Consider the following 25485-nt stretch of genomic DNA (forward strand, 5'->3'; position numbering starts at 1 on the left):
GAGCGGCGGTCCCGGGGCAGCGCCGGGGCTGATGCGGGGCCCCCAGCGAGGGGGCATGAGAGGCACGGAACCCGTATCTGCTCCAGCTGGACCTGCCTGCGCGGTCCCCGCTCGCCCCGCGCTCACACCCAACTTTGCTGGGAGCTCTTTTTGACGCCTTCCCTCGGCGCATCCCCCTCCCAAGTGCTGCGGGCTGGTAGTTCTCCGACATGAGGCTCCGTTTGTAAAGACCAAGGCAAGGAGCTCCTGCGGAGATGGAGCCGTTTGTTGTACTCTGCCTTCTACTGCTTCCAAGTCACAAGAGCCGAGGATAGAAATTACTCCTTTTCCAATTAATCTGCTGTGCAGTCTTCATGGCTGACGTGACCAGAAATACAGAAACTACAAAATTGCTCTGGAGCACTCCTAGACCCTGCTGTGGGATGTCAGTGTTTTACGTTCAGAACAAGCTGCAGCTCCTGAATATCATAATGACTACTGTAAAAATGGGCTATTGCACTGAGACCTCAGTGGCACTTCAGCCACATGATAACAGTAGATATCCCACAGTTTTCCATATCCAAATACCACAAATGTTTTGATAACTATGCCTAGTAACAGAAAGGTTTTTCCTTCTGCAATTGTGCTCTCCTTCAACAGCATGGCACAACAGGGACATAAAAATAATATATACTTATATATATATGTATGACAGAACATGGAGTGAAAACGCAGAATAAAAGGATATTGTATTACCTCTCCCTTTTTTCTAAGGTATGAATAATCATAGTCTGTTAATTATTACCTTTTAACTTAAAACCAAAAAAATGAGAGAAGAGACTCCATGCACATGCATCTTAACATGTTCTGCAACCTACACCATAGGTCTAGGTTAAGAATTGGCCTTCTCATTCTTTCATGTTACTGTCTGCAATACTTAGACAAGTTTTTTAAAAAATGGAACGACATGTCATGTATTAGGGCTGAATACAATGCATAGCTGTTAAATGGTGTCTGTAGAGGAGGACTGTCTTAAATTTGAGGTTTACAGCAGCTTCACCTGCACCTGGCACAGGCCTGTGGTAGCAACACAGTCCGTCAACTTACACCCAGCTCTGCTCAACCCTAGCAATTATCATATCATTTTAAAGTTTTAAAAATGTCACTTCAAGCTCACGTGCTTGCTGAGCAGAATTCTTAGGATAGGAAACCCCTTTTATGAACCTCCTAGAGCAGCTCTGCAAGCCACTGGGGGAGATGGGATATTGGGGGAGATGGTATTTTGGTCTGGCCTGGTAGGATAGATCAGATCATTCAGTTTAGGGTTCCAAAAGCTACTGGGAGAGAATGGACTGATTTGCTATTGGGAATTTGCACCAATTGCAACCTTACAGGGTGTAATCACACTTGGACTGTTCATTAAGGCTGTGCCTAGGTTTGATGCCTAACCAAGCCCACTGGACTGGGTACAAAGCCTTTCTGATGAGAGATTTGTTTTTCAGGGAGATGACAAAGTCATGCAGTCTCTACGTAACAGCCAGATGAACAACAAAGTACAATAAGCTGCTAGAAAGACAAAGAAATTTGTACAAGCGAAACAGAGACACCTAGATAGTGTTACTGGGCTGTAGGAAAAGTAGAAAGTTTGAGAAGCAGACCAGCCCACTGCTGGCATACTACTAGCAGAGTAGCAGCCTGCTACTTGCAGCAAATCCTCTGATGAAGACAGTGAAAGCGAAGGAAGTGAGAGAACAACTTAGATGGTGAGGATGGTAGACTGGGTAATGAGCTGTGCCCAGATTTTTTCTAATCTGTAGGGAAGGCAGACAGAAATAGTGCTGCTGCACCTGCTGAGCAAGAGAACCACATATGCCCCAAGAACATTAAAGGTAGAGGGAAGTCTCAGTCGTTTCCTAAAATCGGCCAAACAATATTGTCCTGAAAGGAAGAAACATACAGCCTATACATAAATGTTAATAGGAATGGGTCTTGTTCCAGGTCTTCATTGTACTTACACTGTAAATAAGAGATTCATCTACTACAGAAATGAAGAAGGATTATGGACTGAATTCACCTACCTGTGACAACATCACGCTACGTATCACCCCAGTATTGGGGAACGAGAAACCAGAGAAAAAAATTAAAAGCTGAAAAAAAAATCTAGTTTAAAATATTATATTGTTAAATGGAGATTATTTAGCACTTCCACATAATGTGGCGTGTGTGTGCACATATATATAATTAATGCATGTATTATGCAAACACACACACACACAGATGGTTGGAGTTCACAGTCAGCCAACAGATGAAAGCTGGGAGGCCAAGCCTGCACCCCTGCATTTTTGGCAGGGATGTCAGGGATGGGGTCTATATACTCAAACAGATTGCATATCAGCACTTCTGTGTGAAGCTATTCTTCTGAGATTTCCAAGTAAATAGTTGTTTTTACACCCTACAAATGGCTTCCTCAGCCTGTCCCTGGCTGAGCAGGGTGCACTGGAGGCAGGGCAGCAGCACAGCCTCCCAGCACAGCGTGGTGCTCCTCCGTGCTGGTTGCACTCTGGTTTGCATCACTCAGAGAGAAGCTGCTTCACAGCAGCCTCAGCCACCCCAGGGTTTCCGTGGGGATTTACCACTCCACGACACACAGAACCATCCCTGATGCTGGCCACGTGAGAAGAGTTAAGGGTTATAGAAAAGGTTTTATTAAAAAAATATGTTGAGATTTTCCTTTGACCTTTTAATCCCTCTTTCATACATTAACACTCATCCTTTTGCTTCTAAATGGAGACAACTCTTGTTCTTTACCACTCCATGTGAAAGGCACCAACCAGCTTGGCCTGGAGAGGAGTCCTTACTACAAAGGGGATGCCGGCACAACAATGACGCGGTGCTCGGGTGGCGCTCACCAGGACTGTCATTCTAACCATCTCTTTCTCTACCGGACCAGGAGACCTGCTGGCTCTGCCAAAGAGCGACTGCCTCGCAGCAGAGCAGCTCTGCCTCTCGGACGCCACCTGCAATGCCACCTACAGGATCCTGGAAACCTGCGCCCTGGCTAAGACTCGCTTGCACCCCCTGGACCGCGACAGCCGGGTGAGGTGTGTGAAGGCAGAGCTGGAGCTCGGGAGCAGCTCCCTGCTGCGCTGCAGGTGCCACCGGCGCATGAGGCGGCAGGAGCGCTGCTTGCGCGTCTTCTGGACCGTTCACTCCAGCGTGACGGATGGTGAGAGGCAATACATGAATTTACAGGGTACTAGTAAGGCTCACCCCTGCCCCCCCTCCGAAAACAGCTGGGAAAGGACACTTCCCAACACCTGCAGATATCACTTTGGAACCACATCTCCTCAAAGATAACTCAGTACTGCTCTGATAAGCAGAGAAAACTCATCTGGGTCTGGGACTGGCCCTTCACATATACTGGGGGCCCTAAGAGGCCATGATAGCTACTCTGAGACAGTTAGATTTAGTCCTGTGGTGCAAATCACCTCAAAATGGTCACTTCTGTCCAGCACTGAAAACAGATCATAGAATCATAGAATCCTAGGGGTTGGAAGGGACCTCGAAAGATCATCTAGTCCAACCCCCCCTGCCAGAGCAGGGTCACCTAGAGCACATCACACAGGAACGTGTCCAGGTGGGTTTTGAATGTCTCCAGTGAGGGAGACTCCACAACCTCCCTGGGCAGCCTGTTCCAGGGCTCTGTCACTTTCACAGTAACAATTTTTTTTCGGATATTCACCTTGAACCTCCTATGCTCCAATTTGCACCCATTACCCCTTGTCCTATCACTGGTCATCACTGAGAAAAGCCTAACTCCATCTCCCTGACACCCCTTACATGTTTGTAAACATTGATGAGGTCACCCCTCAGTCTCCTTTTCTCCAAGCTAAAGAGACCCAGCTCCCTCAGCCTCTCCTCATAAGGGAGATGTTCCACTCCCTTCATCATCTTAGTAGCTCTGCGCTGGACTCTCTCAAGCAGTTCCCTGTCCTTCTTGAACTGAGGGGCCCAGAACTGGACACAAGACTCCAGATGCGGCCTCACCAATGCAGAATAGAGGGGGAGGAGAACCTCTCTTGACCTACTAACCACCCCCTTTCTAATGCACCCCAGGATGCCATTGGCCTTCTTGGCCACAAGGGCACATTGCTGGCTCAGATGTGTGATTATGACACACAAGTGGCATCCTTGAGCATGCTACACCTTTCCAACTTTAGTGAGATGCTTCTTCTTGGCATCCCATTAAAGGCTGCCTGTTCTGCACATCTCCTTACTAGTTCTGAGGCTGAAAACAACCAAATGACAATACAGACCAAATTCCAGCCAGAGGAAATCTAATGACAAAACATGATGCTTTTTTTGTACAGTAATACCTCTGCATTTCTAGCAGAACCATTCGTGGCGTTTGTCTTTGAGCAAGACAGAGCATCTCTGAACTTCAGCTTGAGGAAACAAGCAGGCACAAATGAGAAAAATAAATAAATAAATAAATAAGCTGGTCCCAAAGCATTTGTCCCACTCCATAAAATATATTGTATCTTGCCTAGGTTATTTCAATTTGGAGACCTCTCCCTATGAGAATCCAGCAAATGAAGAACACTGGAAGACAGATTATAATAAACTGGCAGCTCTGGTATCAGGTAAGGATTGTTACATTGTACGTCATTGTTACATGATATAATGCTGCCTATTCTTATATTTTCAGGGGCTGAAAATTATTAAGAATTATTTGGGGTGGTGGCCCCTTTAATCGGAGGAATGCCCAGCCTGGATACACTTCCCTAAATTCATCCTCCCCTACCAGGTGTAAATTTAGTCATAGATCCAGGCCTGTGAAACAGGGAATAATCCACAATGATGCAGCCTCTGAGACAAAGACCCTAACACAAACCAATAAAAAGTATGATTTTGTAGCTAATGTAACTGCAGTCTCATACTCCAGGCACACAGCAGGGCTGATTTGCTTTGTTCTTTTTGATTTTCCCAAACTGACCATCACGATAAGGGCTACTTGCTCCACACAGCATCTCTTCTGCAGACTTGTTTCATTGTTTCTGGGTTTCTTTTGGCTTGATAGGATCAGAGATAGCAGGAGATGCAACAAATCCATGCCTGAAAGCAACTCACGTCTGTAATCTGAGCAAGAAGTGCGTTCGCCTGCGCACAGACTACGCCTCCATCTGCACGAAGGGGGCAGGCAGTGAGGACACGTGTGACCGCCGCAAATGCCACCGAGGCCTAAGGAATTTCTTTGAGAAAGTCCCTGAGGATTTCACCAAAAGGATCCTGTTCTGCCCATGTCAAGATGAACTTTGTGGAGAACGACGCCGGAAAACTATTGTTCCTGATTGTTCCTTCCAGTATAACACCAAACCCAACTGCCTCTGGCTTCTGGACTCCTGCTTAGAAGATCATATCTGCAAGTAGGTCCAGCAGCAGCAGACATTAGCCAAGAGAAGAACAGCATAGACACTGATAGTCTCATTTTCCTTCCTGCAGATCCCGACTGGCTGACTTTCAACAGAACTGTCAACCTGCAGACACGTCTCCAGATGGTTGCTCTCAGCACAACCATGCTGCATGCCTGCAGGCTTACATGGGGATGATTGGTAAGTGACATCCTCAGGAATGTACAGGGTGGATGCTTTGAGGACACAAACTTGGAGGCACACTGATGCTGTGAAGGCCCATCTTGCTCTCCTGCTGGAGATTGTGCTCAGTATACCAGTATGCCTTAGCTGATTGGTGGTAGTGCTCCCTCTTGCTTCTGAGGTACAGGCAGCCCAAAGCGAGGTCTTCCGTAGCATTTATTGCTTTACTTTGTCCCGTCTTCTCCTGTCAAATCAGCAGCACTTGCCTGAGATTTTTTAACACCTTTGTGCATCATCAGCTGGTGCAGAGTACTCTAAAGGTCCGACCAATGGGGTCTCTGGGCCTGTATGAACTAAGTCATGCCTGCTCCCTATGGGAGTCCAGCAAATGAAGAACACTGGAAGACAGATTATAATAAACTGGCAACTCTGGTATCAGGGTAAATCTAGATTATACCTTCCAGTTTCCCAGATGTCTTTGCTGTTTAGTGCTAAATGGACTCTGCCTGGGACCCTCCAGGAGTGCAGCTCAGCTCTGGCAGAAGGCATCTGGCCACCCCACACTGCCCTGTGCCAGCACTGCAGGGTGCACAGCCCTCAGCCCAGTGCCTGCACCAGCCCCAGGGCACCAGCAGGGCGAGGGACAGCCATGTCTAGACTCACAGCCCAGCAGACTGATTCAGCAGGCCTGGGTCACCTTGCAGGAGCTCCTGACTTGAAGGCTTTTCCCTCCAGGGCAGCACTCCCTGTAGTGCAGCAGAACTCATGATGCTTCTTTCATTTGGTGAAGTAAATTCTGATTCCAGTTTCTGGGGTTTTGGGACAGGCACACCTATGACACCCAATTATGTCAGCAACTCCAGCGTGGAGGTTTCCCTGTGGTGCACGTGTGAGAGCAGCGGCAACCAGAAGGAGAAGTGTGACCAGATACTCAGCATGTTTGAGAGCAACAAATGCCTTGGTAAGCATCAATCATATCACAGAATCAGAGAAACAGCTCAGCATAGGGAAATTAAATCCTGTTGATCTAAAGATCCTACGTTGCATTGCTTTTGCATAGGGCTCTGTCTTCTTCTGCAGTGTCTATGTGATCTCTCTAGCATTTAGTAATGGACCTTAATAAGACTTAAATATTTTATGTTTGTAGAAGCTTCCAAAGAATATTAAAGAAACCAGCATCATTAGATAAATTATTAATGTTTAAAACTACCTCCTGCTGTATAGAAAAGCCTTACAACCAGCACTATAGATACACCTACAACCTAAACATCCCATCTGAGATACCACATACCTGCTCCTTACAAAACAGACAGCTGGGGAAATCCCAGAAGGACCTAAGAACACTGCAGATTCCCTTTGCAGTCTGCTCCACCTCACAAATAAATCCACAAACTAACAGGCCATTCACTGAGCAGAGAAAGGTATTTTCTAAATCAAAGAGGAACAGCGTGTGAGTGTGTTTCCTAAAACAGCTTCCCTAGGCTTCAGTTCACTAGATTCTGAGGTGTGATCAAGAAAAGCACAATAAGACTCTTGCTCTGCTTCTGTTTGCAGAAAATACCATTTGGTCTCAAATGCACCTGAAGCAGGCAGCTCTAGAACAACAGGAAGACTTATTTTATTCATCTTCCCTAAGCTTCCAAGGAGACAGTGCCAGCACATCTCTTGCTTCAGACATGTCCCAGGTATGCATTGCTTTGTTGCCTTCACAAAGCAGCGAGACAAGTAACCTAGAGACAGTAGCTGAAAAACCTTGTATCTAGAAATGTGAGATCCTGGACTGCAAAGTGAGGGATACCACCTGTAGAATTCTGGACCACGTTACCTCAAGCTGTTCCTTTCCAGACAAGCAGGAACAGGAGGCTGTGCTGCCTGGCCACAGGAGTTTCCTATGGTCTACATCAGTGCTCAGATTGGAGGTTCTGCAGCCAGATGTTTGAGCAGAGATGTGTCTAACTGGGATTCATTCCTCCTTCTCATTTCCTAGGTGGCTGAAGGGAAGACACAGCAAGACATCTCTGAACACAGCAGTATGCCTATGGCCTCCTCTGTGTATTCTGGAGCTGCTGTTTCTTGGCCATCTCTGGTTCTGTTCCTGCCTCTATTGCTGAGCCCCCTTTAACTTGGCATAAATGGCATCTTTCATTCCCATAGTCTTAATCTTATTCCATATGCAGACACCTCCCACTACTGAACTACCTTTTGGAAATGGAAACCTTTCAAAAAAGAGGAATGAAACAGCCTAATACAGTCACTAAAAGCCTCCTCACAACCTGCACCCTGCTTCTCCCCAGTCAGTTTGCACTGAGCTCTGCAGATGTGGTGTCCACCATTGCTTCTGCCATGTTAGCATTCTGAGTGACAGCCAGGATAGTGTTCCAGTGCAGTATTTTAAAACAAAGCTCCAAGTTCTGTCAGAATTTGTGCAGGGTTTTGTTTCAGACTGCAGGGAGGGACCTGACTAAGTGTATCCTGCCACCCCATCTTCTGGAGCTTTTCCTCAGGCATACAATCCTAGAATGGTTTGGGTTGGAAGGGACCTTTAAAGATCAATTAGTCCAAACCCCCTGCCACGGGCAGCAACATCTCTTACTAGACCAGGTTGCTCCAAGCCCCATCCAACCTGACTTTTAACTCTCCAAGAGATGGGGCAGCCACAGCTTCTCTTTGCAACCTGGGTCAAGGTCTTGCCACTCTCATAGTAAAGAATATCTTCCTCATGTCCAATATAAATCCGTTTAAAACCACTGCCTCTTGTCCTGGCAAAAAGTCCCTGTCTTTCTTGTGATCCCCCTTCATCTATTGAAAGGCCACAACAAGATCTCCCCAGAGCCTTCTCTCCTCAGGCCAAACTCTGACAACTGCCTCAGCCTTTTGTCACAGGAGAGGTTCTCCAGCCCTCTCATCACCTTTGCAGCCTCCTCTGCCCCTGCCCAAACAGGCTCATGTCTGCCTGGTGCTTGGCTGGACACAGGACCCCAGGGAGGGCAGAGCAGAGGGGCAGAATTGCCTCTCAACCCACTGGCCACGACGCTTTTGATGCAGCCCGGGATACAATTCTGCCTTCTGGGCTGCAGGCCCACATTGCTGCCTTGCCTCTGATTCCTCATCTACCAGGATCCTTAGATCTTCTTCTGCAGTGCTGCTCCAACTCCACTCATGCCCCAGTGTGCTCTGAAGTTAGGGATTGTCCCAGCCAGGCACAGGACCTTGCCATTGGCCTTGTTGAACTTCATGAGGCTCCTATGGGTCTGTTCCTCAAGCCTGTCCAGGCACAGGGAACAGCAAACCATCCTGAAGAGTCTGGGCTCCAGGGTGGGTTGCAAGTAGATCTCAATAAATATAAAGTCCTGGTAGGCACCAGTTCTGAATTGCTTTCAGTTCCCTTTTAAAATCCATTAATTTCATGAAAAATACCATCCCAGGTCAAGGACACTACAGTTCATATTCTTGCTCCTTTCTGGTTTGCCTCTTGCAACATATATTATCCATTGTCACAGCTAGCAACAGACTTGGGTTTTGTGGGTTAAGATGAACTTCTGTGCTCAGTCCCAATAAGTTTAGTCTTGTCTAACAAAGGATGACCTTGCCTGGCCTTAGGACCAACCTTCTCAGTCATGCTGAGAGAATAATTCAATATATATTGAAACTGTACTGACTGCAAAACCCCTGGAACATTCCATTGCAAAAATATTTGGGAGCTGCAACTACCTTGTACCTATCCACATTCTGAAGTCATCACTGTCCCCTTTGCACTGCCTGCCTGATCTTCTCTGCCAAGCTGTATTTCATGATCTGTTTATTCTGACTGTAAACGTGTGCACTGTGTAACTGTGGTTATTTTGTACTGCATTTGCCTGTTAAAATGTGGTGTTAAGTGTATATTAAGTATATATTGATTTCTGAGCATAGGTTAATAGTCCACAATCAATTGTGTGCAAGAGTTGCCTCACCAGCCAGCCTGTGCTTTCAGGATAGCTGGAACCTCAGCTCAAGGCAGCTCCTCCATGCACATGTGCAGTGCTCCTTGCTCACACTGAGGCACAGGAGACCTGGACATTACACACCACCAAACACTGTCACGTCCTGACAGATGCAGAATGGGTGGGTATTTCTTTTTACACTGTGCTTGATCTGTTGCCAGGGAAGCATCAGCTAGGTAACATGCCATGGTTCCCAGTCACTGTCAGACACCTTCTCATTACAGAATCTGTAATAGATTAGTAATTGTCAGAGTAATTGTCTTTCTGCAGTGGTTATACTTCCATTTCAAATTCCAGCCTTCTCTCTACTTCCTGGGCAGGTAGAACAAGGAAGTCACTGTGTGGAGCTGAACCATCTCCTCTGTTGCACAGAGAAGCAACATCCTATTTCCATGCAGTAGGAGCAAATATCTTGTCTTCTTAATAAAGAGGAGTACGAATGCTAGTATTTCTGATTACCTACTGAAATAAGGCTATTTGGATCCAGAGGCAGCACTGTTTCTACATGTTTGCAACCATTCTTTAATGAAAACAGAGTCCATGTTACCATATTAGAATATACATTAGACCATCCTCCATGGTCAAGACTCTCAACTAGTGTAATAGCATCTGTCATCTCCAGAATTTAGTGGAGAATGACAGGGAAGACAAGGTTGTTCTTTCCAATATCCCACAGATCAGTGAGGGTATTTTGAGAATAATGGAGTAGATTTCCCTGAGCTGTCTGTAACATACCTACAGTGTACTGTATTCATCTTCCACTCATCTCCACTGTCATCTTTCCTCACTTTAATGCTCTAAGACAGGTTGATGTGGATAAAGGTATTAGCATTTTGTTGTTCCTATTCCAGGCACCTTGGACTTCTAGCCCCATACCCTGGCTAAGAGGGTTCTTCATTACAATTGCAGCCTCCTGTCATGTCCTGATTTACATAGGAAAACACTTGACACTCAAATTCTGCTCTAGACTGAAATTAAAGCAAAACATGTCAGCTTGGGTTTTTTTCCAAGTGTCCTATGTCTCTTGTATGTAGATATGCACCTTTATATACGTGGGGGCCTCTTAAGTCTTCTTCATCAATAATTGCAAACAAAATTCACCTCTAGGTACACCTGCATTCACAGGTACTCACACTGCTCTGAGCACAAACCCATTTTTGCTTGGATTTTTGTAACACCTGATCTCCAGATACCTCATGCAACTACACAGCAGACATGCATGCACAAGTACAATGACTACTAGAAATGTCATGCCAATGTTAGCACCACTGATGTCCAAAGACTGGCACAGTTACCTAAACCCATTCAGAACAGTTCTTACTAACCATACTACAGATCAATTTACAAAAACTGCTCAGCTTCTTTTCCCCAGAAACTGGAATACAACATCACGTGAGTATCTTCAGTCTAAATACACAAGTAATCTAATAAAAATTCTCTATCCCGACAGTCTTAACATTGAGCTCTTAGCAAGCATATACAAGGAGGGAACCTTATAATTGTAGATTATTTTTAGAAGTGTAAAATAATGCCAAATCTCAGTAATAAAATTTATCTTGCAACTCTAGAAGTCTCCTGCCTGCCTTTGCATTTAACAGAAGCTACACTCCTTGTCTTCTGCTGCTAGAAGCATTAGGGGAAAGAAATTTAAAGAACAGAATCTCTTACAAAGCAATCTTAACAACTTTTACAGACATTACTCACTGTCAGGTACTTCACACGTGGCTTCTAGAGCTCTGACATAGCTTTAGATCCCTTCACATGGTCTCATGTAGCATTTACAAAGGGCATTTGAACAGTCCTTCTACAGCAGAGAGCTCAGTCATTGTGTTAAGTTGTTTCTTGTGTGACAAGTGGGAGAAGCAATGTACACTTCTTGCAAAGTGATCCAAGAAATAAGCCTTGGATTCAGCAGTCCAAAATTACTGTCCCCTTGTCTCATTAAAATAATTCCTACTACCTCCAACAAATGTGTTTCAGTGAAAATCCAGTGACCGCAGTTTTCCTTTTAAAGCAGAACACAATATCTATCACAGATCAGGAAAAAGCTAAGCTTTACTTTGAACAGTAATTCCTGGCTACAGATCCCTGGCACGTCTCTTAAAATCTGCTGGCAATAAAAGGTAACTTGGAGTTGACAAGAGAATGCCACAGGTTCAGTACCTACAAATAACCTTTTTAAATACATTCTAAAAGTCTCAAGTCATTCAATTTACTAAAATCGCAGGCAGTGTTACACAAGAACAAGAAGGAAAACTTTCAGAATAATCTGTCAAGGAAGCAGAGAAAGTCAACAGTGGGGAAGCAGGAAGCCAAGGAGCACCACTGAGCTCCAGTTCAGCTGCTTCCCCCACCCAGCCAGATGCTGGTACAGACAATCCCTTCTGCCTCAGGGATTTTGTGGCTGAACATTTTTTCAGATGAGGAGGGGTCTGTTGAGGCTGAGCTTGTTTCAATCTCTAATGGAAGCTCTTCCTATAGGTGATTAGCTCTCCTCCAGGAAGCCACTCGGTGTTTGGGTTTCTTGCAAACCCCAGGGCCAGCAGAGGTCAGGGGATACAGCACTTTCTCCAAGTGCCTTCATGAAAATAGCCCTCATACCTTCCATTTACAGCTGATCACCTCCATTATCCCCAGGCTAGGAGGAGATGATCAGCAATTGTTAAGTGCTTCAATCAGACTAATAGCTCACTGCTAATTCCCCCAGTAATGTGAATCTAAATTCCTGGTAAACAAACTGACTGCTTTTCACACACAGGGATGAATGCCAAAACCCTAATATTAGAGCTCTGGAGCTAAAGCTTTTAGAGCAATCTTGTCCACTCAAAGATGTTTAATGACATTATCTTATGTACTAAATAATTAGAAAATGAAGGCCCACTTGGAATCAATGGGTTACTGTCTAATTAAGATGAAAAAGGGGCTCTACCCAGTTTTAAACAAGTTTATACTAAAATGGTGTACCTGATAAATGGCACTGATAACTATGTCTTTACCTTTGGGCAGAACAAGACAGCCATTAAGCTAGCACAAAATAATTGTGTGATTTTTGACTCATCTTTCTTTTTATTGGTCCCACCTGTTTTCCTGTAAGGCATGAGATACAGCTGTTCTTCCCCTCCAGATATCAGATGACAAAATTTATTAAGCAATATTCAAATAGCTTATCCTGATGGAGAAAAAACAATCTTTGCCTTTGTTTTATTGTGTGGCCAGAATCACGGAATTCACATCACAGGATGCCTGAAGAGCCAAGAGATGCAGACTAGAGCCTTGAGAAGCACTTTGCAAGAAGGAATTGCTAGTGAGTTTAAGAACCTGGAGAAGATCACAGTTATCTCTGTGTCTGGATAAAAAGACTGAAAAATGCTCTACTGATTATCTGACTAATTAAAATTAATTAGTAAGTTAGTCTTCAACTGAATTATATCTCAGCAACCTCTGATCAAAATAAAGAGCAACATTATATAAAAGCACTAAACAGAGTTAAAGCAATTGGAACTATATAGCTAACAATTTTCATTCTACTTTTATTACACAACACACACACTCCGTTCATCTCCCTGAAGCCAGTGCAAGAACAAATAGTTGCATGAGACTTCAGTTTTCTTCTCCTGCCATAGCTATCTAGGATTCCACAATCACATCCAAAGCTAAATTTACAATTTGATCTTAATATTCCCATCTTCTTCCTTCCAGAATCCTGCTCAGGTAAGGAAAACAATGTGTTTTCCTGTATCAAGGCTTCTGGTGCTAAACTGTGTCCATTCCTACTCCTAACCCTTTGGCACTGGGTCAGAGAGGAACATGACATGGAGACACTTGCACTGCAACACATACAGAAAGCCACAATCAAAATGTTGGTTTTGAGTGACACATTCAGCAAGAAAAAGCTGGAGGGTGTTTTATAATGCTGGAAATGCTGCTGCAGATAAATTCCCCTGGCATCCACAAGTGACTAATTTAAATTCCACTAAAATAAAAATATTTATAACATATAAACATATAAATCATAACACACTCTCAGAAAAAAACACATATTATGTGACAGATTATCTGTATGAACTTGTGACTGTGGTAACAGGGACTGAACTTGATGACACAGGAGGCTTCCTGCTCTCTTAAGTCCTGACACAAGGCAAATAGAAACTTTTCAAAACTATCTTCCACAATATTTGTCCTATTTTAGTTATTCTGGCTTTGTTCTTTTATCATCAAGCATTCCAATACACTCCAGGAAGGGTGATTCCCCCACAGATTTATTTTAAAACATCTAGCACTCGACAGTTAAAAGCAAAGCATAACAAAATGTGTTCTCTCCTAAGAAAAAGACACTATTATAACCTTAAAGCCAGTTTAGAGTCCCACACCAGAGATTTCACTATGGGTTCTTAAAAAAAAAAAAAAAAAAAAAAAAGGCACCCAGGGTGTTTAAAGAGCTGTGTGTATCAGTTATAATCAGTTACAAACTCACTCAATACATGTTTTAATAACGGGTGAGCAATGTGCCCCTGTGGTCTCCTCCTTTTCACTTTTTTTTCCCCACCAGTCTAGCATTTAAATAGCTAATAGGTTATAGGTTAGCTAATAGGTCCTTCTACTTAAGTTTCCCCATCAGACCCCATCAATGTTAGTCACTGAACTCTAGTGCAAGGAACTAACATTTCTTCAACCATTTACACACAGTTACTTGTTCTGCAGCTTCCCAAACCTGCAGTTTTGTTGTTTTTTTTCCCCTCTCCCTAAAGAATCTTTGGATTAACTGAAGTCAATTTTGCTAAGTGCTAGTGGCTCTCAGCAGCTTGTTGTGCCAGTGATCCCCAGGGCTCCATTGTTTTTTCAGGGCTGTACAACGGGAATTGCTCAGTCTTTGTAGAAATGTGAGATTAGCAACTAATTCTTCCAGCCTCAAACTCATTGGATTTCATTCCCATCATTCCAAATCAGAGCAGATTCCAGCAGAAATCAGTTCAAAGACTTCCCCATCTTTTTTCTCAATTTCAGTCCAGCCCTGTGCAAAATTTTTAAGGCATAAGTAGTCCAGGCCCCCAAATCCACTACACAGCTGATTGCTATTCTAGATCCAACTTGGAGCTGCAGAAGCACATTTTTAGTGCAACAAACACTTCATTCTTAATATGCAAATACAAATCTTAAGATGGATATTCCCCTTCTAACCACTCTTGCTCACTGAACAGAAGCCTTTGTCTTGGCCACAGTGATACCTGCATCTTTTAAAGTTGTTTTATGCAATATCAAGCCCCATAAGCAGGAGTATTCCAATCATTCCTTCTTGTGTGTATTCTCTAATACCTGTCAACACCAAATTTCAGCTGTAATCATATAACCTACTCCTTCAGCTTCATTAGATCCCTTTGATGACCACAGATCTCAGGCACCCTGTCTAATTTTGGGTACTGCTCATCTCTCTGCCAATTACTTTTCTCCTAAAACTGCTGACAAACCCACCAGACACCTCTGGGGACACTCAAGTTAACCTTTTGCCAGACTGAAAAATTGTTTACTATTCCTCTGTTTTCTGGATTATGCTGCTTCATTATTCCTCTGCTGCTCACAGCTGCTGGCTGGAAAGAAACCAGATAATGCAAAAGCAACACTATGACCTAGCAGAATATATAATCATTGCTATTACAACATGTACAGAGTTTCTATTAACAGAAGGTGACAGCACTAATTACACATGCAAGTGTCTGGTAAATCAAAAGTGATGAATCAAGAATTAAATTGGGACTGGTTGCATTGCTTCAAGTAAAATTAATTAGTCAATATATCCCTAAGAGCATAACTAGGAATCGACAGGACTTAAAAGAGGTGTGAGCCAGGTGTTAAGCATAGTTTCCTGAGCTCTACTTGCCAGGGAAGTAGAACCAGCAGTCTAGGAAATTCACTTCTGCTCTCTTTCAACAATACTTAAGCACCTATTTAGTTACAATTTAAAAGCTGTCTTAGCTTCACACTGAATATCAAACAGAAATTTCATGGTGTATTTGTTTTGTCAGGACTGAAGATTTGTTCCCTTAATGCCTACAGGGGAAAAAAATTTTAAAAGCCTCCTCTTGGAAAGGAAAATACCTGTTTTCTAATTAAAGAATTCCAGTTCTCAGATGAGATGGTGACCTTCAGATACTCATCAAGTGTGTGCAACTCAGCTGCTGTTGAGATTTTTCTGGGAGACAAAAAACTTCCAGCACTGAATGTGGAACCAGATTTTGTGACACCCAGTAATTCTCAGTCTGCATAAAGTAAAAATACAATAGCAAGACTAATGTATCACACTCTACTTAACCTGAATCCTCTTATTTTTACTTTATTAGTATACTGAACTTCATTACTGAGTGTGTTTTTGCTCCAGTAACTTTTGTGAAAGGCTGTGTGTCCTGTGCAGGAAGGTAGTTAATTGGTACAGAGGAAAGCTTTCCCCCAAAGCAAATGTGTGAACGCATCACAGCAACAGCACACGTGACAAAACAGAATAGCTGCTGGGGATGAACTTCTGCAAACTAGTGACTTGAATTTAAAAATGTGAAAACACTTTTGCACTAAAATAATGCACTTTATTTTGCATGTGTGGAAAAAAAATAAAAATTTCCCAATCTGAGAACTGGCAGTTTGTAGACTTGGCAACATGGTTTCATAAGAGGTTACCCCTTCCAATGCAACAATGTTTTAGCTTGATTTAGTAATTTACATCTGATGGTTGCTTCATGACCTAAGACACAGAAAATGACCTATTTACCCTCAGGTCTTCATACCCCATCTTGATCTAAACTTAAACCTTTCCTGACAGCCTCAAATCAGTCGAAGGAGCAAGGAATCCACTGAGAAGAGTTAGAAAAGCATCCAAGCAGTGAACCAGCTGGGGCCAGGCTGGCCAGCAACTTAAGCCCTGGACAAGCAGAGACCAGGAAGGAAAACTTGTTTTACAAGGTATAAAAGTCCATCCTTTAGATGATCTACTTTGTGTAGACTGAGCTAATCTGGACAAAGCCTAGCATAAAAGAAGAACACATTTCATAACACAAACAAGTGGACAGCTTCAAGCAGGGGGCTCTTGTTCAGCCTAATGCATATGTCAGTTAATTAGAGTAGAAGGTTATATCATTAGCAGCCAAATCGATATAAAAGGAATTAAGAACTTGGACAGCAAGCTCCCCTGCTTTCCAGCACAGCACCCGGGGCTCTATTTAGCTAAAATTCAATACACATTAGCGGCCAATCAATGGAATCTTGCATGGGGATGTCTTCTTGAAATACTTTAATTGGACTCGCTAGTGTTATCAGTGCTAAACAAGATGTCAGATTAAGGTAGAAACCTTCCCAAACAGGACTGGCAGCCCACAGTCTGGAGAAGCCACACTGACTTCTATTACAACCTCACTGTCTTTCCAACATGTATTAATAGTACTATTTTCACAGTTATCTTAAGAAAGAGTGACAGAAAATCATCTATCCTGTAAAACTCTGCCATCCTCATACCAGCAACAGCAGATCCACTCCTTTGTGCAATTTCAGTTCTAGGCTTCGTTAATGAAGAACCTGTCAGTCATGCCAGACTGACAGTTTGTGCCCTGGATTTATAACCTCTGCAGAGAATTCAGATCAATATGGAAATCAGCAAGTGTGAAACACTTCACTGACAACTCCTGGAACAGGTATGAACGTGACAGGCAGTGACATACAGATGCAGACACTTCCCATGGCAAACACTTAAAACACTTTCTGTTCTGTATTTCCCTAAGTAAAACTGCAATACCATCTTATCACCTAACCTGAAGTTATTCTTAAAATACTGAATTTGACCTTGTTTTAAAAGTAGCACACAGCAGCTGTATTACAAATTTCCTATTGGATGTTACAAAACAAACCCAAATCTTTCCTCTGAAATTATTTATCTATAAGAAACAAGTAGGTCCATAAGAGAACGAAACAAAAATAAACCAGCATCATGTTCACATTACACAGCTGTACAACCTAGGGCACTTTATTGCTGTGTGAATTGAAGGTATTGTTCAATCAACCTTCATACACAACTGTTTTGAAAAATTATGCCCCTGAAATCCATTCCAAAGATCAGATTCCCCTTATGCAACTTCCACAGAATACAACATGGATAATTGCCCAGCAACATAAAGATGCACCACCATAAATCTCCAGCTGACAAGCACCACACACATCCAAGTTCTCTCCATCAAACAACTCAAAAATCACAGGGGAAAAAGGGAAAAAAAAATATAATAAAAAAATTACAAATCCTTTCTAGGGAACCATAAACTATTTTAACAGACAACATCCTATGACACAACAGAGTATATTAAGGAGGTGTCATGCCTAGCAAGAACTGGCTATCAATTCAAGCAGCACATACTGACACCAGGAATTGGATCATAACCTATGGCTCCACTACTGCCTTTTGTAGTATTTGTAATGTGCTTTTTAAGTAACAGCACCCCAAACTCTTCACCAGTATTTATTGCTTTTGAATATACAGTCCAAAACATAACTCAATAAAATAAAAATTCTAAAATTTATATCAGTGTAATCTGTGTAGCTTTAAAATGTTATACAGCACTTCGTGCCCTGAAGAAAATATGGAGCCATTATTTCTCCCTAGTAATAAATAATCTAAGCAATGTAGCACTTTCTATAATGGAAGAGCTACACACTGTATCTTCCATTATCTTCCAGTTTAATTAAATGTTCCTTGAATAAATCTTGTGCTTACACTCTTGTGACATGCTACCAGTGCTGACTTCTCCATTTATAAACTGACTGGATCCAGTCCAGTCACCCCTGCTTATTGTACCTGTCACTCACAGAAAACTCCAGACTCTTAAAATCAGCCCTATTTGGGTCCTTATTTGCTAGTTATTAATTTGATATGTCTGTAGAACTGAATTAATTATATGAGCTAGGTACCAACAGACCTCTTTTAGCTCCCTTATTTAGAGCAGCCAAGAGGCTGAAGGAGGACAGGACACCAACATTCCTTGAAATGAAACTACTAGAAAGAAACCTAATTTACTAAGCAGAAATACATGTACTTGATTTAGTTTCAGTTTTCAATTAGGCAGAAAGCACTAGTTGAGGGAGCATTTATAATGTTGTATTTTAATATGTGCCCCATGATGTTTGGGAGTCATCCTAACTTTTCATGATGCTAAGAAAGACAAAGTAATATACTTTCATTAAAAACATCCCTACCCATTCCCTTATATTGCATCTCTGTTACATTAATCCAGTGGGGTTTTTGGGGGGGTTGTATTTCTTGCTATTAAAAGGCAGAAGAGACCTATTCTGTACAGATGTTTAAAAGACTTTAACAAATGGGGCATCTGGATGAAAATACAAAACTCTCTCAGAAACAGTTTAAAAGCAAGGATTACAGAAATTATTAAGTACTTCAATGGCTCAAGCTAACACTCTACATATCAGTGTTGGACTTAAACCACTAGTTAAAACTGAAGGTCCTTAATATCCCAACTTCATTGATCTGTGGAAAATTAACTGGAAACAAGCTCTGTCATAGAAGCCACAGTTGGGTTTCTTGGACTTTCTAATCCATCATCATGCAGCTAGCACCAGACAATTTAGATGTACTAAAGTCTGTTTCAGAACAGCATCACTCTCAATTAAAGAAAATAAAGTCAATTATGTGCAGAACATACTTTAGTAATATTTAACTTCATTTTCCTCAGGATGTCTAAGATGATACACTGTTACACCAAGGAAATAAATTTTGCATTTGTATCAGATCCAGTGACAGCAGAAACCAATTTTGCAGCAATTCATCAACATGGTAGAAGTCTACATGTGCACTGCTTTATCTTCCATTTGAATCAGTACAGCTCAGTTAACAAGCTAGGAATTTTAATCTAATTAGCACAGGTAATAAAAGCCCTGTAATCTATCCTTGCTGTTTATGTGGATATTCACAATGTCCTCAGAAATCCTTCACTTGAGCAATGCTTACAAATGATTAAGTTCCAAAAGAACTGATCAAATTTGAGGGGTGAGCAAAACAATACTGGAAAGTTAATTAAAATTAATCATATCACCACCACAGTAGAACCTAACCTGTTAGAAAACATTTTTAACTTCATTCTAACACCAGGCCCACAAAGCCAAAGAAAATCACTTTCTTAATAGATGCACCAAGAGATGCTGCGGTCACCCAGGGTCACCCAGCTGGAGAGCTGCTTTGCAGAAAGGCCCTGGGGTCCTGGTGGACACCAGGCTGAACACCAGCCATCAGTTGCCCCTGCCACACAGCAGGCTAAGGACATCCTGGCTTTGTTGAGAAGATCACTGTCAGCAGGTGGAGGGAGCTGATCTTCCCTTTGCTTGGCACTGGTGAGGCCACAGCTAGAGTGCTGTGCCCAGTGCTAGGCTCCTCAGCACAGGAGAGACATGGACCTACTGGAGAGAATCCCACAGAGATAATGAAGGGAATAGAGCATCTCTCCTACAAGGAAAGGCAAGGAGAAGTGGGACTGTTCAGCCTGGAGAAGGCTGGAACAGTGATCATCTCACCGTGTACAAACATCTGAGGGAAGATGCCAAGAGTATGGAGTCAGACACTTCTGCATGGTGCCCAGTGACAGGACAAGGGGCAAAAGGCACAAGCTGAAACACAGGTGGTTCCCTCTGAACATCAAAAAAACATTCCTTTTACTGCGAGGGTGACTGAGCACTGGTACAGGCTGCCCAGAGAAGAGACCGGATCACTCTCTACCACCACCTGAAAGGAGACTGGAGTGAGGAGGGGTTGGTGTCCTCACCCAAGGAACAAGTGATGGGACAAGAGAAAATGGCCTCAATTTGTGCCAGGGCAGGTTTAGGTTGGATCTTGGGAACAATTTCTTCCCCAAAAGGTTGTCAGGCCCTGGCCCAGGCTGCCCAGGGCAGCCAGGGAGTCCCCATCCCTGGAGGGGTTTCCAAGTGTGGAGATGGCTGAGGGGCATGGGTCAGTGGTGGCCTTGGCAGTGCCAGGGTAATGGTTGGACCTGATGATTGTGAAGGTCTTTTCCAACCAAAACGATTCTACAATTCTATAAAAAACACTAATTAACGCTAAGGTTCAAAAGATATTAGAGAAACCCTGTGTTTTATTAAAAATGATCCCACTGACAATGACATCCTTCCTACCAAAACACAGGCTCAGGAACCCAGATGCCAATCGGAAATGCTGCTGCGCATTCTGCTCTCCTGATGCACTGAGCAACCGCAAGTCTCTCTTACAATCAGGAGGTGCTGTGGGTACTAGTCATTTATTTATTTTCTAAGGTTGAAATGACTGCTCCAATTTGTATAAAATGCTGCTGCCTTAAAACATAGTAATGGATTGCTGATCACCATAAAACATCCTCATCTTTTCTCAAATGGAGAGTAAGTGAAAAAAGCAAAAATAATGCCTGGACAGACCAAATACAAACAAGGAAAGAACTTTTAGAAGTTTCCCAGCATTGGAAATCTGCACTGACTTGCTCAGCAACAAAGATCTAACGCATGAGGAAACCACCAGCAGCTTTGACCACCAGTTTATTTCCATGCTCAGTTCCTATGGGGAGCGGAGAAAAAACCAGTTCCTGTCAACAGCTTCTACTTGCAGCACAAACTTTACCAACAAGGAAGGGGGCAGTTCTGCCTCCCACATTCACTCTTACATTGATTCTAGTGGTCCCATGAAAAAACAGCAATGGACTTTCCAGTCCAATTAGTTCCTTCATTACCACCTAGGTGTACAGTCATTAGCACCACAACAAGGATGGAAGGCACAGGACTAACCTTTCAGCAGACAGCTCGGCCTCCAGCCATGGGGCAGTGTCAGGGGATCCATGAGCTGCAGTGTCTCAGCACTGGCTGGGCTGCTCATTAGTCAAAGACTCCTGCTGCCCACCTGCAAGATGAAGACCACCACTCAGTGTCTTGTCTCCAGCCCCTCTTCTCAGTGACAGGGCAGCACAGCAGCGCACTACATGCACTCCAGTCAGCCTCAGCTAGTTCTTACAATTCAGTTTAAGCATGAACTGCAATTCAGCAACAATCTGAAGGCTCTTAAATAACAGAATCCTTAAGAACCTGCATGTTTCTTCACAGTTTCACTGTGGTATCTAGGGGTCTTGGTGGGCAATATGCTAAGCAAATGGTGCATGCTGGTGTCCATGGAGCACTTGGACTAGTTGTGCATGCAGAGCTGATACTACATTCAAGCTCATCAGAAGCTGCAATTAAATAAAATCTCTTCAAAACAAAAAATTATATGGCTCAAGTCAATGGATTTCTCCAACATAAAGAAGTAGTTCAGACACAGTAAACACTTCTGTTGCAGGACTCCAGAGTCCTCAGAGGCATTTTATGTTACTTAATCTCAATTAATCTCCCAAGAAAGCATTTCAGATCTGAGCAAGAGAGAGAAAAAAAGACATTGCTGATAACACACAAAAGCTTACTCTGATGTCATAATGCTGTATTACTTGAGTCATACAGAGATTTCCTGGAATTCTGACAATAAAGAGTATAGAAAGAAGACAGCTATCTGCTGTGACTCAGAGAAGTTACTTCAGATACTGAAGAAGTTGTTATTATGGCTCAAGTTAAGATTTCCCCACCTTAACAACGTATTCAGCTCTGAAATGTTCCCCATCTCAATTCTGCACCTACTGCAAACAGAGAATACAATAGTTCTGATGCTCTAACAGTAGCTTCTGGGTCACAAGATGGTCTTCTGCCCTTGCAGAGCAGAGAAGCAGAAAAAGAACACTCACCCACAAGTAATATTTTGCAACATGAAATCCAGCTGTTTAGTCTGTCTTGAGGAGCAGAGCAGATTGTACCACAGTCACACTGAGCACATGGGCTGTCACAGCCCCAGGTTCCCCTCGAGGACACAAAGGTCATCCCTGCAACACAAAACACAGATGTACAAAGCTTGCTGCCTTGCTGTGCGTGCTAGAACTTTTTGGACAAGAACTATGTGCTTTCCAAGACTACCTGCTCTGTGCCTGTAGTTTGAATTCTGATGAAAAAGAGTAAACAATTTTTGCAGTGAATTACATTATTCTATCTGTCATTCTATCATGTCTGTAATGAAGACATGTCTGCTTTCAGTCAGGGCAGTTATAAACCTGCCCTGCAGTGTCTTCTGTCATCATCTGTCACCTCAGGGCAAAGGGTGGGCAGCACTGCATCAAACAGCCAGGAAAAAAGGTCATATTCTGTGCTCCATCCCCCATGGTAACAGGCTGTCTTGCCACCAGACATCACTGGTCAGCACTGACTGAGGACTATAAAGCAACTTTGTCACAAGATATCCTGCACCTAACTCCCCATAATTAACAAATGGCTCTCTTCTTGTTATGCAGTTCATATGAATTACAGCATTAAGAATTGGTATATACATGAAGAAATAATGGGGAGAAATCACAAATTTAAGGTGGAAAAATAATTAAAAACCACCCATTCCATTCTGCCCAAAGGCTGCAAACCCTAACATCCTATTTTCCAGTGCATTTCAAGTGTTCCACAGCACATAATATCTGGTTTTGCCCCTACAAGACCAGTGTCCACACTAATGCCCCTCACTAGGAAGCTTTGTTTTGCTTTTTCTGTAACATTCTTAATTTCATATTACTTGTCAGACCCCTAGTTTATACTTAACAATCCATTCTCCTCCTGTGGGTTTGCATTCTTTCTATGTTTACTTTGTGTTCCCACTTCGTCCACTCACAGACCTGCCTTGGACGTAAAAGATTTACTCTACCTGAAACAATTGTTAATGACTCTGCCAGTAATCACCTCCAGAACTACTGGGACCAGTGACAGGTTGTCACTTTTGCTGCTGTAATAACCAGTCAGTACCAGAATGAAAGGAGTTCCTGTCAGGAAAGCCAAACACGTGCATTTCACTTCTGACAGGCAATCTCCTGTCTTTTGAAAGCATCCACAGCTCGTGAGAATTTATTCTTCAGTCTCAATGTAAATCAAGTACAAATGGTTTCCCTCACATCCCAGGGTCACATGGTTTCCAAACTCTAACCTGAATGATGTCCTGGCAAACTGTACAAGCAAAAGCAGCAGTTGCATTAACTGTGCCAGAGAACAAAACCAACGGTAGAAAATAAGTTCTTAGTATATCAAATTTCCCCATGTAAAATTATAAAAGAACCTGCAATAGCAGCTGATTTGTAAACAAGTTTAAAAAGCATAGTTGTGCAGTATCATCATAAAGAAGCTGAACGCAGATAGTGCAGAAGTCTGGATTTTCTCTGTCAGCAGATGAAATTCCCAGCTTGGGCAAGACACTTTGCTGGGCAAAGGCCACTTACACTGGGTTTCATTAGCACCAGCTGTACAGGTGAAGATTTTAAGGTAGGAAAAAAAGAACCCTTTGAAAGCAGCCGTATCTACAGAACCCGTTTGTAGGACAGAGGTAACTGCCCCCACCCACACGGACCTCCTCACGTTTTGTTACCATGTTTCTGTGAGGGAGCAGCTGTGCAAGGACACTAACAAACCCCTGCCCTTCCAACAGCACCCACCTAGCACAGCTAAGGTAATCTGAATCTCCCCAAGATTTTATTAGCTTTCATGCACAGAGGATTTAATTAGTCCTTTGCTCTAAAAGCCAGCTCTGGGTGTCACTTAAAAGCCACATCCATTCCACAATGGAATGACAGGAGGAATTACGAGTTCTCATTATGAAGCAAGCCTTGAGAAATTGAATTACTGAACTCTTAGGCATCATTAAGTACCTTTTCATCCTCCCTGCTGCTGCAAGAAAGAGTCCAAACGCCACCTTCTGCCGAACAGCTGGAACCACAACTAACAATTTCAGCAGCTGGTGAATTACTGCAGGGACAGCTATTCACACTCAAACCCGTATGGCTGGGCACCAGGAAAAGGTTTTCTCCCTAACCAGCTCAGTGTGTCACACCAGCCAGAACTGCTGCTCTTCTAGAAACGCACTCGGATGAACAGCTAAAGCTTGCTGCCCAAGTGGCACACACTAGGAACCTGGAAGGACATTTTGCCTGGATTTCAGCAAGAGTCCAAGGAGCACTGTGTACATCTTTGCAGAGGGGTCCATATTATAGAAATCTCATGGAGCATGTCAAGCATGTTGTAACAGTTTCCAGCCAGGAAAACAGCATGCAATACAACGTGGGCCCAAAACTCCCAACAGATGACCCTAAAGCCTAAAACCTGAGGGCAAAGTAGCACAGACACAATGAGTATTTCTGCTACTAGCAGAAAGATTCAGTCAGTAATGAATGAGCTTTTCAGCTGCCACTAACCGGGGAAGGCCCTCCACAGGCTCCTGTCAGGACTGGCCCTTTCTCATCCTTCTCCAAAAGGCCTTTCTTCTGTATATCTCAAGACCTGGTTTCTCCTCACTTTGAACCTCAAAAAGCATCAGCTTCTGCACCTCAGCTATCTGTTAAGCCAGGCAAGTATCTACCTTAGTGGAAAGGCACAAAGCCCAGTTAATAACGTGCAGACAGCTGCAAACTACTCAAGAATTTAAAAAAAGTCAGAAAAAGGGAAGGACGGCACCAAGAGAAACCGTCCTGCACAGCCAGAGAGTAAAGGAGCGTTCAGACCCCTTGTATCCAGCCTTTCCCAAAGCACCTCGTTTTGCTATAATTTCCCCTCCCGGCTGCAAACGAAGGCACTGCCCTGCAAGGCCCCCGGCGCGCGGGGAACCAGGGCACGGAGCAGCCCCAGGGGACGCCCCTGGGGCAGGAGGCCGAGACCCCGAGACCCCGGCCCCCCGACCGGTCCCGGCCCCCCCAGCAGCGCGGGCTCAGCCCAGGGGCACGGGCCCCGGGCGGCCCCGCCCCGCATACGTCACGGGGCACCCGCCAATCAGACGCCAAGGGCCCCGCGCGCCCGCTCCGATTGGCAGGCAC

General features: G+C 43.5%; 2 protein-coding genes across 2 annotated transcripts in view; both read left to right on the forward strand.

Annotated features, from left to right (window-relative positions):
* Positions 1–2025: 2025 nt before the first annotated feature.
* On the forward strand, positions 2026–7764 carry GFRA3 (GDNF family receptor alpha 3). Its single transcript, XM_009993486.1, has 8 exons — positions 2026–2077; positions 2930–3205; positions 4530–4622; positions 5060–5405; positions 5482–5591; positions 6400–6534; positions 7128–7258; positions 7561–7764. Exons 1-8 carry the CDS (start codon positions 2026–2028, stop codon positions 7693–7695), a joined length of 1278 nt encoding a protein of 425 aa, XP_009991788.1. The 3' UTR covers positions 7696–7764.
* A 1054-nt stretch (positions 7765–8818) lies between these two features.
* Positions 8819–25485, forward strand: part of CDC23 (cell division cycle 23) — a 24727-nt gene continuing 8060 nt past the window's right edge. The window contains exon 1 of the mRNA XM_009993487.1: positions 8819–8926. Coding sequence (XP_009991789.1) covers positions 8819–8926 — 108 coding nt within the window. The remainder of the gene's footprint in view (positions 8927–25485) is intronic.

This window comes from Chaetura pelagica, unplaced genomic scaffold, assembly GCF_000747805.2.
Source record: "Chaetura pelagica isolate M959 unplaced genomic scaffold, ChaPel_1.0 scaffold543, whole genome shotgun sequence".
NCBI classification, from domain to species: Eukaryota; Metazoa; Chordata; class Aves; order Apodiformes; family Apodidae; genus Chaetura; species Chaetura pelagica.

Coding starts and splice junctions, on each gene's coding strand:
- GFRA3 (XM_009993486.1), top strand. CDS start 2,026: ATGAAGAAGGATTATGGACTGAATTCACCTACCTGTGACAACATCACG. Junction 5,406..5,481: donor TTAGAAGATCATATCTGCAA/GTAGGTCCAGCA, acceptor TCCTTCCTGCAG/ATCCCGACTGGCTGACTTTC. Junction 7,259..7,560: donor TTGCTTCAGACATGTCCCAG/GTATGCATTGCT, acceptor CTCATTTCCTAG/GTGGCTGAAGGGAAGACACA.